This window comes from Rhineura floridana, chromosome 10, assembly GCF_030035675.1.
Source record: "Rhineura floridana isolate rRhiFlo1 chromosome 10, rRhiFlo1.hap2, whole genome shotgun sequence".
NCBI lineage: Eukaryota > Metazoa > Chordata > Lepidosauria > Squamata > Rhineuridae > Rhineura > Rhineura floridana.
The window spans coordinates 53,239,279-53,258,578 of NC_084489.1; the positions used below are offsets into that span (position 1 = coordinate 53,239,279).

General features: G+C 42.8%; 1 protein-coding gene across 2 annotated transcripts in view; it reads right to left on the reverse strand.

Moving 5' to 3' along the window:
- Nucleotides 1–19,300, reverse strand: part of LOC133364807 (probable acyl-CoA dehydrogenase 6) — a 77,192-nt gene that overhangs the window by 39,132 nt on the left and 18,760 nt on the right. For both annotated transcript variants that reach the window (XM_061585668.1, XM_061585669.1), the window contains exon 2: nucleotides 17,338–17,458. In XM_061585668.1, coding sequence (XP_061441652.1) covers nucleotides 17,338–17,458 — 121 coding nt within the window. The remainder of the gene's footprint in view (nucleotides 1–17,337; nucleotides 17,459–19,300) is intronic.

A 19,300-nucleotide genomic window follows, 5' to 3' on the forward strand; every position in this document is an offset into this window, starting at 1 on the left:
ACTTGCTAAGTGGCTCTCCCAGAACAAAAAGAAGATGTACATTTATGCCTCTTATTTCATGCTCCTGCTGTTCCGTTTCCTCCCCAGGGCTGTTTATGAGGAAGACAGCTGTTGAGTTCAGGAGATCAGCCGCTTCAATGATAGGATTTTCTGCAAGTATCCACAGAGATGCTCACTTATTCTCTCCTTTCCCAAGGACAGTAATTAGGAATAGTTTTGCAGGCTTCTTGAATAGCAGAGGACTGTGTCGAGGTTAAAAAGCAAGGCCAGAAATAGTGATTTTTCTATCATTTGCTTTACACACCTCTTGAGGTGAAGGGCTCTCCTACCATACACAGGGACAGTATTCAGTACAGTGCAGTCCGAGCTCAGCTATTATGATTCTGCAGGTATGGGAATAATAAAATGGCTCTGTTTTCCCACAGAGATTGCCACAGTCCCTTCCATCAGACACGGTCATGCTTGTTTTGTACCTTTTATACTATTGTCTCTGTTTGGGTCACCAGAAAGGTCACTAACACTCCCGCTTAGAATTCAGAGCTCAGAGCTAATGCTTGTTGTAGCTTTCCCTCTGGGAAAGTACACCTGCAAAAGAGCAGGTAATGAATCTGCCAATCTGAAGTTGCTGCCACATCAGTAAACATTGTTAAATGGCTCCCTAAGGTAAATCTTCCACCAGAAAAAAAGCAGACCAAACCTAAGCATATGCACTGAGGTTTAGTTAATGGGGACTGGCTGCTCCTTAACACTCTAGCCAATCCACTGAACTCACAATTTGCCCAGATGCACACACTGTGAAACGTCTTCAGCTTACCCATGCTCTTCCAATTGTACGTTTTGAAAATGCCAAAATAAAATAGCATGTAAGCAATTCTAGCCCTGTCCACTCAGATGTCACTCACAGAGTTCAAAAAGACTTCCTACTCCAGGTAAGTGTGTGTAAGATTGCAGCCTTCCACCAAGTTCAGACTTTTGGACCACCTAGCTCAGTGTTGTCTGCATTTCTCTACAATGATTTTCTACTGCAGGGTCCAGATGGGTCTTTCCCAGCCTTACTTGGAAACACCAGGATTTAGCCTGGGACCTTTTGCATCCAAAACTTGTGCCCTACCACTGAGCTACAGCCTTTCCTTGGCTGTAGTAGCAGTCATATGAAGTACTACTGTCCCACCCACTATGAGGCACAGAGGCAACCAAAATCATAACCCAAGTTGTCCAAGTTTTGCTTCAAATACTGCTAAAAGCAAATTGGTTTGTTCTTTTGATTTTGATGCTATTTAAGCACATGTTCAGTTTGCATTATCAATATTTTGCCAACTGCTGGGAGAACAGTGTTACGAAAACCGGAGCTCATATGTTCTCTCAAAAGCTCTCATCTCCAATTTGCAAATACTTATCCTAGAGGTTTTAAAGATCTTTTTGTGTTTGTTTCTGGAAGTCTCATCAGGATTCTGACATTTTCCCCCCTTCTGAACGTTCAGGTTGGCAGTAGGCGTGATTACTGTGGGAACTCTTGTTTCTTGCATTAGATCAAACTCTACCCCTACCCAGCCTAGAGTGCTGCCTACATCATTCCCCTAATTAGAAGCTTGTGTCATTTCATGCCATGCTGCCATTAAAAAATGTTAATGAGAACAGTCTCTTCAAGCTTATTGTGTACCCTGGAGATTGCATGGACACTTGATTTAATTTGTCTCAACACTGATTATGCATTCCCTCCTAAAGAATATGCATCCTTCATTTAAAATATTCAGGAGACAAACAACAATAAATGAAAGCCTAGGTACTAGACTCATCTTCCATAGCAACCTGACAGGCCAGTTCAAATGGCTGTGCCTATGCCAGACCTTCCACCCTAGCACAGACCAGCTGGTATCCTTTGTTTCATCACCAGCACAATCATAGAATAGTAGAGTTGGAAGGGGCCCTGCTCAATGCAGGAATCCAAATCAAAGCATTCCTGACAGGTGCTGTCCAGCTGCCTCTTAAATGCCTCCAGTGTCGGAGAGCCCACTACCTCTCTAGGTAATTGGTTCCATTGTTGTATGGCTCTAACAGTTAGGAAGTTTTCCCTGATGTCCAGTCAAAATCTGGCTTCCTGAAACTCAAAAGCCAAGTAAGAGAAACGGGGGAAAGCAATGTAGGAACAGTGACTGCCGCTCCTAGTCTTCCCCTTCTCCTTTACTGATGCTCCAGTGGCAAGGCCAGAGGCAAGATGCAGACTTTGAAACCTGGCAGGATATTAGAGCAAACAACCCATCACCCTGCCCCAATGTCCGATCACAAAGAGAAAGTTTGCACACCACAATGATAAGCACAAGAGCAGAGATAAGGCTAAGATAGTGGACTGTATCTGACTTTTTGGGGATAGCCAGCCATTTTTTTTTCAGGGTCGATGTGCAATTGAAGGCGTCATGACAGTCAAGTGTTTACAGGTGAAGCATCCCCCATCACTGCACTGCCCAGCCGGATACAGACTACATGCATTACATTTCTGCAACTTTCAAACCGCAGGAGTCTTGCAAGAACAATAAAAAAAGTGGCAACCCTACATACCTGGGGGAGCCGACATGGTTCTCTCCAGATAATGTTAGACTCCTGCTCCCATCATTCCTGGCCATTGGCCCTGCTGATGTCAGCTCTAGTCCAAAATATCTGGAAGGCCCCAGGGTGGAGATGGCTAGTTTAGCCCAACTCCTGGGAACTGTAGTTTGGTAAGAGTGCTGAGAGCTGTTAAGAGAGCCCTATTCCCTTCACAGAGCCACAGTTCCCAGAATGGTTTGACAATCAATCCCTCTTCCCAGGGAACTCTGAGAACTGTAGCTCTGTGAGGGGAATAGGGGCCTCCTAACAACTCTCAGCACCCTTAACAAACTACAGTTCCCAGAAATCTTTGTGGGAAGCCATGACTGGTAAAGTGGCATAACAGTGCTTTAAATGTATGGTGTGGATGTGGCCAAGGTTAGGTGTTAATTCATTTATTTGAAACAGGGCTGTGGAGTCGGAGTCGTGCAGTCGGGAGCAATTTTGGGTGGAGTCAGAGTCGGAGTCGGGAGCAATTTTGAGTGGAGTCGGAGTCAGTAGAAATGTACTGACTCCGACTTCCAAATAAATTTTGATTGACAAGAAGCAATTTTGGGTGGAGTCGGAGTCAGACAGCAGAAAAATAGAGGAGTTGGAGTCAGAGTCGAAGGTTTGGTGTACCGACTCCACAGCCCTGATTTGAAATATATTTTTTTAATTCATGAAATGCTTCTTATGAATTATCTCAGTGACTCACAGGACACTTGGTAGAAGACTGCCATAAACAAAATAATTTCACTCTTCTAACGTACATAACAACAAAGAACTGTCCATCAGGGATTAGAATGGGTACTAGCTGCCCAAGGACTCTTATTTTCAGCCATTAGCGTTCATATCTTAACTTCTGATTTGTAGATTTAATTTTCAAAAATCAAACATAACATAGCCGTGACAAAAATAAAATAGTGAAAGGCTATAAATAAATTAAGTGGGAGACAAAAATCTACAAGACAATAAAATCAAAGCCATGCATGTAAATAAAACAATGATAAATGAGGCATGTAAAAGATTCTTGATTTTCATTCCAATGCATGTCCTTTGAAAGTATCATTTGTGTTTCACTTTAGGAGAAGTTGTGGAAATTAAAGCCCTTGGACCTCAACTGCTCCCCACTGACCAATGAGTGGCAGGGGCCCCGGGGGGGGGTTGATGACCTAGAGCTGTGGGGTTCCCCACCTTCAGGTCTAAGCAGAAATCTATTGTCCCATTTTTTAAAATGTACAATTTCTGGAGCTTAATTTTGGAAATGACAACTGATGATTTAATGCTAGCAGTTGCACTGGGTGTTGTTTACAAGGTAAAAAGTACCCACACAAATGACCAATTAGAAAAGGCACAAGACATTCCAGCTTAGTACCAGGGAATCAATGTAAAACTACAAGGCTGAGGTCTTAAAATAAGAGGTATGAAAAAACAAAAACAAATCCTAGCAGCAGTATGATTCCCAAGAGGTTCTTAAATAACATTTCTGTTACCCATTTGTAGGATTCACTTATTTATGGTTTCCCTTTTCCTGTGACAACAACGACATCTGCTTATTAACTTTGCTCAGAGTTTAGTATTGAGAAAGGAATGTACTGAAAAATTTCTATTGACAAATTACTAGGCTATAGCTACATATATAGATGAAACTGATGACATCTTTACAATAAAAATCCAATACAATTTAGTTTATCACAGTCAAGCACTGCTGTCCACTCCTGTTGCAAATATTCCACTCTTGCTGCACATTTCATTCTTCACGATGGAACAATCAAGCAGATGTTTCCTTCTTTTGAAGTAAAACAGGTGGATCTCAGACATATAAAAAATAATTTAATGCAATCTTGCACAGGTTGTAATTAGACATTCACCTCACAGCCTGTGCCAAGAAATAATTGCCTCCAAGAAACCTCAGCTGCAAATATGTATGAACACATACTAAAGCAGCCTTCTCTGCGCTGGAGCTGATGGGAGTTGTAGTCCAAACATCTGGAAGGCACCACGTTAGAGCAGGCTGTACTGAAGAGAAAGTCCTGTTGAAATCTTTTAGATTCTGAGAACCCTGTAAAGGATTAGGCTGCAGATTGTTTCTCAAATTACTGATGCACCACAGTTTACATAACATACTAACACTATCAGACATAACCACCTTTGTTTTTAATTCCTGCACATATGATAGTGAAACAAAACTGAGGCTAGTAGACTTTTGTAGACTTATTTGAAAAGCTGATTTAATGAAAAATAAATTTATTTTCATTTTTCACTTAATACTTTGACTTCTAGACTTGGTTGTATCACTACTATTCATTATAGCACTTTGCACATCCCAAAAAATGTTGAAGCAGATATTATTACAATAGGGGGCAGGGGAAGAGAAAGGAATGGGAAAGCTATCTATTCTTACATTAACAGTATCTTTGAGAGCTACTAGTTCTGTAACCCACACACACATTTTTATTTTGCCCATAGAATCATAGAATAGTAGAGTTGGAAGGGGCCTATAAGGCCATCAAGTCCAACCCTTGTGCAATGCAGGAATCCAAATCAAAGCATTCCCGACAGATGGCTGTCCAGCTGCCTTTTCAATGCCTCCAGTGTCGGAGAGCCCACTACCTCTCTAGGTAATTGATTCCATTGTTGTATGGCTCTAACAGTTAGGAAGTTTTTCCCGATGTCAAGTCAAAATCTGGCTTCCTGCAACTTGAGCCCATTATTCCGTGTCCTGCACTCTGGGATGATCAAGAAGAGATCCCGGCCCTCATCTGTGTGACAACCTTTCATGTACTTGAAGAGTGCTATCATATCACCCCTCAGTCTTCTCTTCTCCAGGCTAAACATACCCAGTTCTTTCAGTCTCTCCTCATAGGGCTTTGTTTCCAGTCCCCTGGTCATCCTTGTTGCCCTCCTCTGAACCTGTTCCAGTTTGTCTGCATCCTTCTTGAAGTGCGGAGACCAGAACTGGATGCAGTATTCAAGATGAGGCCTAACCAGCGCTGAATAGAGGGGAACTAATACTTCACGCGATTTGGAAACTATACTTCTGTTAATGCAGCCTAATATAGCATTTGCCTTTTTTGCAGCCACATCACAATGTTGGCTCTTATTCAGCTTGTGATCAACGACAATTCCAAGATCCTTCTCACATGTCGTATTGCTGAGCCAAGTATTCCCCATCTTATAACTGTGCCTTTGGTTTCTTTTTCCTAAGTGTAGAATTTTGCATTTATCCCTGTTGAATTTCATTCTGTTGTTTTCAGCCCAATGCTCCAGCCTATCAAGGTCCCTTTGAATTTTCTTTGTCTTCCACTGTATTAGCTATGCCCCCCAATTTTGTATCATCTGCAAATTTGATAAGCATGCTCTGTACCTCCTCATCCAAGTTGTTAATAAAAACGTTGAAGAGCACTGGGCCTAGGACCGAGCCCTGTGGTACCCCACTCGTTACTTCTGCCCAGTTTGAGAAGGCACCACTGATAAGCACTGTTTAAGTACCATTCTGGAGCCAACTGTGGATCCACCTTATAGTTGTTCCATCCAGCCCACATTTAGCTAGCTTGCTAATCAGAATATCATGGGGCACTTTGTCAAAAGCTTTGCTGAAGTCGAGGTATATTATGTCCACAGCATTCCCACAGTCTACAAGGGAGGTTACCCGATAAAAAAATGAGATAAGATTAGTTTGGCAGGATTTGTTCTTCATAAATCCATGTTGGCTCCTAGTAATCACTGCATTGCTTTCAAGGTGCTTACAGATTGACTGCTTTATAATCTGCTCCAGAGTTTTTCCAGGGATTGATGTTAGGCTGATTGGTCTGTAGTTCCCCAGTTCCTCCTTTTTGCCCTTTTTGAAGATAGGGACAACATTAGCTCTCCTCCAGTCATCTGGCACTTCACCAGTCCTCCATGATTTCGCAAAGATAATAGACAGCGGTTCTGAGAGTTCTTCAGCCAGTTCCTTCAATACTCTAGGATACAGTTTATCAGGCCCTGCCGATTTGAACTCGTTCGAAGTGATTAGGTATTCCTTGACCATTTATCTATCAATCTCAAGCTCCAATCCTGCCCCTTGTACTTCATGTTTCCCGGGAGGGTCTGTTACGACATGTGTTCTTGGGAACCTGAGTGTGTGATCTTGCCACCCTCATGTCCCATGAAACACACCTCCTTTAGAGGAGGGAATCTTTTGCTAGGGATAAAACAAGCGCGTTGCCCTGAAATGTGCCTAAATGGTGTTTCTATTTATCCCACGAAATGCATGTCCAAACCAAAATAAAGCAAAGCTTTCCTTTATTGAGAGAAAGAGCAGAAAAGCATTACATAATTACTTGGGTGCATGGCAGCCTTAATCATTAATAGGTCACAGATCCTTTTTTGGGATAAGACTGAGCCAAAGTAGGAATTGAGGACTTCTGCCTTTTCTTTGTCATCTGTTATCATTTTGCCATCCTCATTGAGTAGCTGTGCCACCGTTTCTTTTCTCTGTCTTTTACTATGGACATACCTGAAGAAAGCTTTTTTGTTGCTTTTAGCATCCCTCGCTAACCTCAGCTCATTCTCAGCTTTAGCCTTTCTGACACCATCCCTGCAATTCCGTGATACCTGCCTATACTCTTCCTTTGTGGCCTGGCCTTCTTTCCACTTCCTATATGTGCCCTTTTTTTGTTTTCAGGTCCTCTCTAAGCTTTTTGTGAAGCCACATTGGTTTCTTCTGTTGTTTCCCCTCTTTTTTCCTTGTTGGAATTGCTTGCCATTGCGCTTTTAGAATTTCCTTTTTTAGAAACTCCCCCACATCTTGGACTCCTTTTCTCATTAGGGTGGCTTGCCATGGAACTGTACTTACAATTGTTCTGAGTTTATTAAAATCAGCTTTCCTGAAGTCCAGGGTGCGAGTATGGCTACTCTCAGCTTTTGCTCTTGTTAAAATCAAGAACAAGTATGGTGTGGTCACTTTCCCCCAGCGTTCCCGTAACTTCCACTTCAGCCACCAAATCATCTCTATTGGTTAGAATCAAGTCAAGGATAGCTGATCCTCTGGTTGCTTCCTCCACCTTCTGTAGAAGAAAGTTATCTCCAACACAAGTCAGAAATTTATTGGAGGGGCTGTGTTTGGCAGAATTTGTCTCCCAACAGATAATCAGGATAACTGAAATCCCACATTACTACTACATCATGCCTCCTCAAAACATTGACAATTTGCTTTTCAAAAGTTACATTCTCATCTTCTCCTTGACTGGGTGGTCAGTAATAGACTCCAAGCATCACATTCCTTTTATTACTTGCCCCATTAATTTTACGGACTGCATGTACTCGAGGCTGGGCCCAAAGGGCAGCTTAGGGATTCTGCTTGTGTACTGTCCACCCTGCTGCACAGCGGACTCCCTGGCCGAGGTGCTGGAGGTGGTCTCGGATGTGCGGGTGCAATCCCCAAACTTGCTGGTGTTGGGGGATTTCAACATACATGCTGAGGCCACCCTCACAGGGGCACCTCGGGATTTCATGGAAACCATGGCTTCCTGCAAGCTGCACCTTATTTCCATGGGGCCCACCCATGTAGCTGGGCATGCACTTGACCTTGTATTTTCATCTGGAGAGGAGGGGAGTGATCTGAAAGTGGGGGCTTTATCTCTTACCCCATTATCATGGACAGATCACTATTTGGTGAGAGTAGACCTTTTGATACCACACACCCTCCGCGGGGGCAAAGGACCCATTAGGATGGTCATCCCCAGGCGTTTGATGGATCCTGATGGATTCCTGAATGTGCTTGGGGATTTTATGGAACCTGTAGACTGGCACTCAGTCGAATCCCTGGTGGAGGAGTGGAATGAGGCGATCACCGGGGCATTAGACTGGGTGGCTCCAAAACGCCCTCTCCCCTTGAATAGAACTCAGACCGCGCCATGGTATACTCCACAGCTACAAATTCTGAGACAGGAGGTGAGACGGCTAGAACACCGGTGGCGGAAAACTCGCTCTGATGACGATTGGACATGGGTTAGAGCGGCTGCAGTGGCCTACCATGTGGCAATGAGGGAAGCAAAGAAGGATTTCTACACTGCCTCTATTGCGTCCGCAGAGTGCTGTCCCAGGAGGCTGTTCCAAGTGGTCCGAAGCCTGGTCGGTCCAGTTGCTTCAGAACCGATGGGACATTCTAAGACCTCCTGTGATGAATTTGCAAAACACTTTGCGGATAAAATCAATTGTCTAAAGAGTGCAATTCCACATGCTGTGGATACAGTCAGTGAGCCAGAGGCGGCCAATGGTTTTCCGGTAGTGTGGGATCAGTTCCAGCTTCTCCCTTCCTAGGAAGTGGACACAAGGTGCTTTCAACCTTAAGGCCAACCACCTGCTTACTTGACCCTTGCCCATCGTGGCTCATTATGAGCTGCAAGAACAGACTGGGCGAGGGGATCAAGGCGGTGATAAACGCGTCCTTGGAAGAGGGTGTAATGCCATCAGCTCTCAAGGAGGCAGTAATAAAACCAATCTTAAAGAAGCCCTCCTTGGATCCCCAGGATTTGAATAACTTCCGCCCAGTCTCAAATTTACCATTCTTGGGCAAGGCAGCGGAGCAGGTGGTGGCGAAGCAGTTGCAAGCGCGCTTGGAGGAAGCAGATTATCTGGATCCATTTCAGTCTGGCTTCAGGCCTGGACATGGGACTGAAACAGCCTTGGTCGCTTTGGTGGATGATATAAGGAGAGCGTTGGATAGGGGTGAATGCACCTTCCTTGTCCTCCTGGATCTCTCAGCGGCTTTTGATACCGTTGACCACGGTATCCTTTTGGATCGCCTGGAGGGGTTAGGCATAGGGGGTACTGTATTGCAGTGGTTCCATTCCTTCCTCTCTGATAGGCACAAAAGAGTAGCATTGGGGGATGAGGTTTCAGACCCTTGGCCTCTCACTTGTGGGGTGCCACAGGGTTCCATCCTCTCCCCGATGCTATTCAACATCTATATAAAGCCGCTGGGGGCTATCATCAGGAGATTTGGGCTGCAGTGTCACCAATATGCGGATGACACGCAGCTCTGTCTCTCATTTAAATCTTCACCAAGGCCGGCTGTAGAAACCCTGCCCAAGTGCCTGGAGTCGGTGAGTGGCTGGATGGGAAGAAATAAGCTGAAACTGAACCCTGACAAAACCGAGGTACTGTTTGTGGGAGACAAGGGAAGGTTAGGGGATCTCGACCTGGTGCTTAATGGGGTACGATTGCCCCTGAAAGACCAGGTCCACAGCCTCGGGGTCATTCTTGACTCCCAACTGTCCATGGAAGCTCAGGTCTCAGCTGTGAGCCGGGCAGCATTGTATCAACTTCACCTGATACGGAGGCCGCTCCCCTACCTCCCCAATCATCTGCTCCCATTGGTGGTACATGCCTTGGTCTCCTCTCGCTTAGACTACTGTAATGCGCTCTACGTGGGGCTACCCTTGAAAACGGTCCGGAAATTGCAACTGGTACAGAATGCAGCAGCGCGCCTGATCAAAGGCAGCTGCTGGGGGGATCACATAACTCCAGTGTTAAAAGAACTACACTGGCTACCAGTGGCTTGCCGGGCCCAATTCAAGGTGTTGGTTTTGACCTTTAAATCCCTATATGGTCTCGGCCCAGTCTATCTGAAGGAGCGCCTCCAGCATCATCAGTTATGCTGCCTAACAAGATCAGCCTCAGAAAGCCTTCTCTCTATCCCATCAGTGAAAACAGCCAGATTGGTGAGGACTAGAGAGAGGGCTTTTTCAATTGTGGCCCCCACCCTGTGGAATGCCCACCCTAATGATCTCCGCCTTGCCCCCTCTATAATGAGTTTCCGCAGGGCCATGAAGACCTGGCTCTTCAGGCAGGCCTTTGGGGAGGATTAGATTTTATTATTGTTATTGGTGTAGATTTTAATGTTTACTGGATTGCCATGTTATTAGATGTGTAGATAGATTTTATTATTATTATTGGCTCAGATTCTAATGTTTATTGCACTGATATGCTAATTTGTACGTCGCCCAGAGTGGCTGGAGAACCAGCCAGATGGGCGACTAAGAAATTTAATAAATAATAAATAAATAAATAAAATAATCCAGATACTCTTGGTGGAACTACCAAGCTCATCTTCCTGTATTTCTGTGCAGGGATATATATTTTTAACATATAGCGCGATGCCACCTCCCTTTTTATTCCTTCTGTTCTTTTTGAACAAGTTATATCCTTCAATTGCTGTATTCCAGTCATGGGAGTCATCCCACCAAGTTCAGTTATGAACCTAGTCTTGCCATAATATTCTGAGTTTATCAATGATTAACAGCACGCTCCTTGAGCAAGTAAGCAAGTCCCACTGAGTTCAACAAGACTTGTTCCCAGGTAAATGATAAGATTGCAGCCTAAATATTGCAATCACGGTTAGGTTTCACACAAAAAATTAGGAAAATGCATGCAGTTTGATACCATTGCCATACAGAATCAGAGTCCTTTTGCACACAGTATGTGATCCGCCACAGTGCTTGCCATTTCGCTACAGATTTCAGGAATGCCTTAATGCACCTGTCTTGTATATCAAGCACTCCACATTTGCAAAGCTCTGTTCTCTGCTAATGCCAAACTTTTTTCATTTTGTCACATGTTGGAATGTACTTATGTTGTTTTTATGCTTAAGGAACATGCTTCACTGAGAGACAACATCCCTTTTCCAAAACATAAAAAGTAAATTTGCTCCCCCTGCCCCAAATACACTAGCGTTTCAACAATCTATGGGATAGATACCACAGCTCCAAAGAATCCCACATTTATGACAGTATGGTCCAGCATTCCTTCCTTACTTGGAGGATAATTATTAACTTTTGTCCTGTTTGCTTCCTGTTTTTTTCAGTGATTCCTCATAGCCTTTGCATGCTAGATGGTACTGGCAAGTGCCCAACACACCACCTGTAGCTTTTAAAAAACAAACATGCAAACAGCTATTAAAATCTGCCTTATGCTTACCACCGATCCTCCATCACATGCCATTCTACATGCATTTAGGACAAATTCTCATTTACATCAGTTGAAATGATGTCACTAGTCACAGACAAGCATCCAATTAATGCATCGGCAACAACTATCAAAATGGAACTCTTCATGACAAGAATTTTAATTATTATTTCTGAATTGCATAACCACTGACAAGGTGCTATACAATATAAAGCACAAAGCCTTGCCCAAAGGTTTACAATCCAATCAAAGAAAGGAAAGCATGAGGGGTAATTGAAGACAAAGAAGGAAGAGACACACCAAATCCAGACACCTCATTCAGAAGCATCACAAAACGAGTGCTCTGACATCAGCTGTTCTGACATCAGAACTGACACATCACTCAAGGATTGCAACCCTAAATACCTTCAAGCCAGCAGTGTTACACACAAACAGAAAAGTAGATCAATTGACTGAACTGGGAATGCAAGACTGCTAAAAGTTTGGCAACTGCTTTGATCCAGTTTCAGGTTTCGAATTCTCTTTGGCCAGTAATCTCATTTGCCCTTTAAACTTAATCCTTAAATGCTCTCCTTGCACTGTCAGCATTTTTATAAAGTAGAAGCTCAGAACTAATTGGATTTGTCAAACAAACCATCACAGAGAAAGTTTTCTGAAACAGAGCAATTGTTAATGTCTACCAATCCCTCATTCGGGATCAAACCCTATTAAAATAGTGGCATTGTTTCAACAGAACTTTTGCTTTAGTTATATAGCATGGAGATATGATCAAGGGTCTGAGAGAGAGGGCGCACATGTACATGAACATGTGCACTCTCTCTCTCTCTGTGATCTGGTTACTTGTTTCTTTTCTGAAGCCGTAACCATCAAAGACGAGAAATGATAAAAAAGTAAATGCCTACAAGGCTAGCATACCCTTAGTATTGCTAGACTGATGAAGAGTAGATAATTTATTATTTGAGGATAAGGTAAATTGAATTACAACATCAAAGACTGATCAATCTTAATTTCCAACAAAATGGTAGAAAATGAGGATTGCAGATATTGTACACCTTAGTTCACAACTTATCTAGTGTGCTCGCAAGCACATCCATGATCTGCAAGCTATATTTTGCCTATGCGCCACCTGCTCCGACCTCTGCAAGTTCACATGCCAGATCAACGGGAGCCTGGACTGTACACTGGCGACACAATCCATGCTTAGGAAGATGGAATGTTGTCCCAAGAAACTCATGCTGAGGGCCATGGCACTCATGTGCCATGCCCATTAATTTCAGTGACGCTCGCACAGGAAGAGCTTTCTGGGAATTGTGCCCTAAACTGCCCATTCACATAATATAACGGAACAGCTTTGGTAACTTGTATCACTGCCACAATGCTATCAACGCCATTGGTCAAAAGAATGCTTCCCCCAAAGAATACTGGGAACTGTTTTGTGAGCTGAGAATTGTTAGGAGACCCCTTTTGCTCTCAGAGCAACAATTCCCAGAGTTCACTGGGAAGAGGGATTGATCATTAAACCACTCTGAGAATTGTAGCTCCGTGAAAGGAATCGGGATCTCCTAAGCACTCTTAACAAACTACAGTTCCCAGGACTGTTTGGGAGAAGCCATGACTGTTTAATGTGGTATGATATGACTTTAAATGTATAATGCAGATGGGCCCATTCAACAGGTTACCATGTAGAAAGACACTTGTATACAAACAACGCTATACTTGCTAATAATCTAGTTTTATATTTATTTCCTTCATTGTGTTATAAAGCAGGGATCATCAACCTTTTTGGGCCCTTGGGCATATGTGCAAACCAGAGCAAGCACTCCCTGTGACATATTCTTTAAGCCACAGCAGAATGCTTCTTTCAGCCTGGTTTCAGTGGGGCATGGGACTTTATGGGCAGCAAGGAAGACCCCTGTGGGAACATGGAAGCCTGAGGGTATCACATTGGCGACCCCCGATAAAGGATATGCTGCTGTGAAGGTTACCGTGTAGAAAGGTGTTTGCACTGTGAAAGAACGCAGAACTCTCACCTTTGATTCAAAGAGGGATTCAATAATCAATATGCCTATATCTGTCTATAAAACTAAGAGGCTTTCCTAATATCACATCTTAAGGTACATTCTACTAAGCTACAGAAGAAATGGCAAGCTGTGCCAGCTAGCTCTTGAAAAAGGGAAGCTGTGGGTTGAAGAAAGATTTTAAATCATTCTTGGTACTTTTGAGGAATAAGACCAGTGTCAGGTATGATTGGTAAAGGATGATATGTGTCAGCCGAAAGGGATACATTACACGTATAGGAAACTCCACCTTATGTATTGGGTCACTTGGCATATATGGAATAAAATAGAAAACGTTCTGCGTGATGCATGTGCAACTATATAAGCCTGTGTGTCCATGGTTTGGGAGGGAGACTCTCTGACTCTCTCCTGATGTACATCAGTATTTCTTTATTGCAATAAACTTGTCCAACTGACTGCTTCTCCTAAATTTGATTTGTGAAGTTATTTTTCCTCCACACACACAAGCAACACTACACTTGCTAATAATCTAGTTTAATATTTATTTTCTTCACTATCTTATAAATCCCAGGTTATGGTCTGAAGGCACGTGAGGTCACCACTTTGCTGAAGCTAAGCAGGTCTGGGTCTGGTCAGTGTCTGGATGGGAGACTGCCAGGGAACCACATGCATGTCCCCTTGGGTTTCTATGGTGAAAGGCAGGGGATAAATGAAAGAAAGAAAGCCTATTAAATTGTTAACCCCAGTCTCTCCCTCTCTTTCTCACAGAATCCATACTTTAAGAGTTTGAGTGTCCATCCGTCCTGGTCAAAATAAGGTTTCCACAGTGAGACTGTGACAGTATTATACCTTAAGTAGGGATGGAGGAATCTGTCAATTTTGGTTCTCTCAGTTTCTCATTTTTCCAAACTTAAGTTCAGTTCTCCACATTTCTGCAGCAATCTGTGATTTATTTTTAAAATTATTTTTACAAAAATTATTCAGCACTTGAGTGTGAATATGTCCTAACATGCATTTTTGAATGCAGTTTTGACTAATATACATATTTTGCAAGCAATTTCTCCTTTCAACGAATGGCTGTGTTGGTTCTTATATGGTTTTGGAAAGGGTGAATTTGATAAATTCTCTTTAAATGTGAACTGAATTAAAATTTCACCCCATCCCTAACCTTCAAAAGATGTTGTGGGGAAAATATTCACATTATAAACTTATGAACCATTTGCAAAGGGAGCTATTTTAAAATAAGAAGTTCTCTAACACACCACATTCTTACAGAGAAGCAGAAAAGGGGAGACTCATAGAGACAGAATTCTGGAGCATTTAAAAGACAAAAATCAAAATGCTCATTGCCTCTATGCAGTATGAAAAGCATGCAAAGACACCATCTTACAGGGAAAGCCTGCATTGGAGTGGGACACAGCAAAAGGTAGGAGCTCAACAAGATCTCGAAATATCATCCAAAAGTTCGCCTTGTACATTGTGCTAGTTTTGTGGTGGCGACATGTCATTCCATACACAGCTAGAAATGTGACCCAAAGTGTATGATAATAATTGGATCCCAATTTTGTGCAATTTAAATGTGTGGTGCATTTTGAAGCTAACATTTAAATTATGCTAAAAGCTGTGCATTCAAAAAAAAATCCAGCAGCCAAGAAAAAATAAAAGAAGATAAGCATTACATTATTACCAAGCTTTTGTTCCGTTTAACTATGTAATTTGGTAAAGGATGTGCATTTCTTAAACATAAATGCCCAAATGCTCACATCTAACTACTCAGAACTAAATCTGAACAATGCAATTAAGCCCCATTTGCTTTTCAAGGATTCTGTATCTCTTTAACTCTAGCTATTATCCAAAGCATGTTTACTAAAAATTAAATCCCACTGACAAAACGGGACTTACTTCTAAGCAAACAGGTTTATGATTGACTGAATCTAGCTGTCAGTCAGAAGCCACTGGTGTTCAAAATCTTCCTAAATTAAAAGCAAAGGTTCTCTCTCTCCATTCCTATTTGCATGCATTAATCAAGATGGCTTTTTAAACAGCAGAGATCCATAACAGAACATATAACAAAATCGACAAGTGACTTGAGTTCTTAGGGTACCCCACTTTAGTCCATACTTTCCAAGGAAGGTGCCATGCCACAAATGTAAAGTCCTGTTATAAAAAAATAACCCCAAGGTAGAGCAAACCAGTGGCCCTTCCCCAACATTGGGTACCCCCTGGACCTTAAGGTGAAAAAAATAATTTGACAGCAATCCATGTTGCTCTTAGTCCTATTCCTAACAAAGCTATCTTTGGCTGCATATGCACCGTATATTTAAACCACATGTAAAGCATATGGCTTCCCCCCAAAGAGTCCTGAACTGTAGCTTATTCCTTACTGAGCTACAATTCCCAGAAGTCTTAAGTTCCTAGGATAGTTTAGGAAAAGTCATGTGCTTTAAATATATGCTGTGTTCGCAGCCTTTGACCCTTTTTCTGTGCCACATTATGGTACCATGCAGCAACATTACACCCTACAATGGAATTATTCTCAGATTTGTGGGGCTGACCTAGCCACTGTTCTTTAGTGTTGGGTACCCAGATGTTGCAATGGGACCACAGTTCCCATCATCCCTGCCCAATGTCTAAGCTGGTTGAGGATGATGGGAGATGTAGCCTAACAACATCTGGAGTCCCAACATTGAAGAACACTGACATAGACCTCAGCTGCACTATCATACCACTTTAAACAGTCATGGCTTCCCACAAAGATTTCTGGGAACTCTAGGTTGTTCAGGGTGAAACTTGGGGAACTGTAGCTCTGTGAGGGGAACAGAGATCTTCTAACAACTCTCAGCACATTTATTACACTACAGTTCATAAGATACTTGGGGGAAGGACTATTTGAATTGGTTATGATACTGCTTTAAATGCATAGTGCAGAAGGGACCACAGACAAACAGTGAACTCATTCTCCTATCTCTATGTAGCCAAAACAGCAGCACACACACATTCAAAAGAGGAAACTATAAGCAGACTCAGATGGACTCCAAGATTTTCAACCTCCTTGTAAAAAACCCTAAACATGCTCAGTAGCTACAGAATGTTGGCTGACTGCTGTGAGGAGCAGAGAAATAAAAGTAGACAGAGGGGAAAGAATGGTATTGATGAGAGAAGGCTGGCTGGCACCCTGAACAGCACTGCACAATACACTGTTGCAGGCCCAATTGTTGCATTAAATTCTCACAATCTAGTCAGCTCATACAATTACATTTTGTTGACCGCAATGAGAGGCGATCTCCATCCTGTTTGCTGGTACAGCGATTCATAAGGACAGGCTAATTCATTAGAATGTCTAAGGTAGATCTGCAAGGATCATCACAACACAAATGAGTAAGTCCCAGCATAGACTCAGAGCAAACTACAGTAGGGCCCCGCTTATATGGTGGGTTCCGTTCTGGACCCCCGCCGTAAAGCAGAAATCGCCATAAGGCAGAACCTCATTTACTTTAATGGGGCGCATCGTGCGAAAATGCCGCAAAAGCGGCTTTTAAAGAGGGGAGGAAAGCCGCTGCATTAGCAGAGCGCTGGTAAGCGGGGGCCTACTGTATAAAAACATGGGGAAAAATTGCTGTGTATCCTGGTGAAATCACATATTTGTTTCCCCACCCCTGTGTTAACATGTTCTAACTGAGATTAATTTACAGTTATTGCAATGAATTTAGAAATCGCTGTTGGTAAACCTCTGACCCATACCTATAAAAGGATAGATAACTTTTACATTAACAACAAAGATTTAGACACTCCCTTTTCTTACCAGTTGGTTTGTTCACTCCAAGGAATCCACTTTTCCCCAGAGTCTTAAAAACTTGGTGCGCGGGAAACTGTCCCTCTTCTTCCCATTTGTCCACAAAAGGGTTAATTTCTTTGTCAATAATCTGCATTGGGAAAGTGAGAGAGAAAAACCAAGGTTTGCAAAGTGAAGATGGTTATGCTAGTTGGACAAATTGGATTGTTAATTATAACCAGTGCTTTTTTTGTGTTGGCATTCACCAGTATGGAGTTCCAGCACCTCTTTTTTTGCTGCTCATGGGAGCTATTTTGTGCTGCCATCCACAGCACTTGTACCTAGATATGAGTGCTGGCAACTCATTTTTTCACGAAAAAAACTCTGATTAAAACCAGTGTCATAGGAGTGAAGCTGGCTCAGTCTGATTAGTTTCAGTGGACGTAAATTAGCTTAAAACCAGATGCTACCATTTAAATGGGATGGGGAGGTAGGCTTCTCATCTTAATACTGAACAAAACACATTGTTAACACCTAAGAACAGCAGGCTTTTTGAAGTCTCTGGAGATTTTTTCTTCTTTGCTATGCTTTTGAATTCTAATCAACAACAACCTATAGGCAGCGGTGTCTGATGCCCACTGGTACTGGTAGGGCGGAAAGCAGGGAGGTCAACAGTAGGTGGAGCCAGAGCAATGATGGGCAGACCCAACTCCTTCTAGTTTTATCTCTATTCTCCTCCCTGCTGAATTCTACAAGGGCAAGAGTGAAACTAAGGAGGAGGAAACTGATAGGCAGTGCCACCCCCTGGGATTGGTTTTAAGAAAGCAGGCAAGTGATGGGCTTGGTTGAAGACAGACTGAGGTTAGTGAGGCATACCCCATTTGCCCTGATGGAGCTGGCTGGGCTGATGTAAGTTGTAGTCCAAAGCTAATGGAGGGCACCCAGTTGGTGAAGGCTGCTCTGGGGCTTGGCAAATGGTAGCTCCTCCCCCACTTCCAACTATGTCTCCGTTGGGGAACCACTGAACACGCATCCTTTGCAAATCTTGGAACAGATGGAAGGACAGAGACAGCAAGATCCAGCTGCTCAGTCCCACCTCTCTTGCCTCAGAGGACCTCAGTGGGAGCTCCTGCCTGGGGGTGGAGGCCAGGAAATGCCACTCAAATAATCTTGGCACCACAGAGAGACAGTGTTAGTTCCGTTCCTTCAGTGTGAGAAAACAGCTCAAAAATAAGAAGAAACTGTGGCACAAGAAATGAGAAGGAAAACACTTTCTTGAGTGCCCCTTGTTAGGAAAAAGAACCGTTCCTTACAAACAGCTAAGACTGTGATAAAGGCATGCAAGTCAGTAATCAGGCTGCATATTAAGATTACACACCAGAGTTCACAGGAAACTAGTTACTGACTAATGTGTAGAGCATACTTTGTCAGTCTTCTGATGCCTAAAATGAAATGATTTCATCTATTTCTGAAGCTACATATCACTGTTTTTTTTAAAAAAAATGTTTTATGTGGTTTTAAAATTGTTCTTAAAAGCTTTAAATATGTTTATTTTATTTTAGGCTAGGCTAAAATAGGCTTCTTTGGGAGGAAGAATGAGGTCTGTTGTTGTTGTTATGTGCCTTCAAGTCGACTATGACTTATGGCGACGCTATGAATCAGCCATCTCCAATAGCATCTGTCGTGAACCATCCTGTTCAGATCTTGTAAGTTCAGGTCTGTGGCTTCCTTTATGGAATCAATCCATCTCTTGTTTGCCCTTCCTCTTTTTCTACTCCCTTCTGTTTTTCCCAGCATTACTGTCTTTTCTAGAGAATCATGTCTTCTCAAGATGTGTCCAAAGTATGATAACCTCAATTTCATCATTTTGACTTCTAGTGACAGTTCTGCTTTAATTTGTTCTAACACCCAATTATTTGTCTTTTTCGCAGTCCATGGTATCTGCAAAGCTCTACTCCAACACCACATTTCAAATGAGTTGATTTTTCTCTTA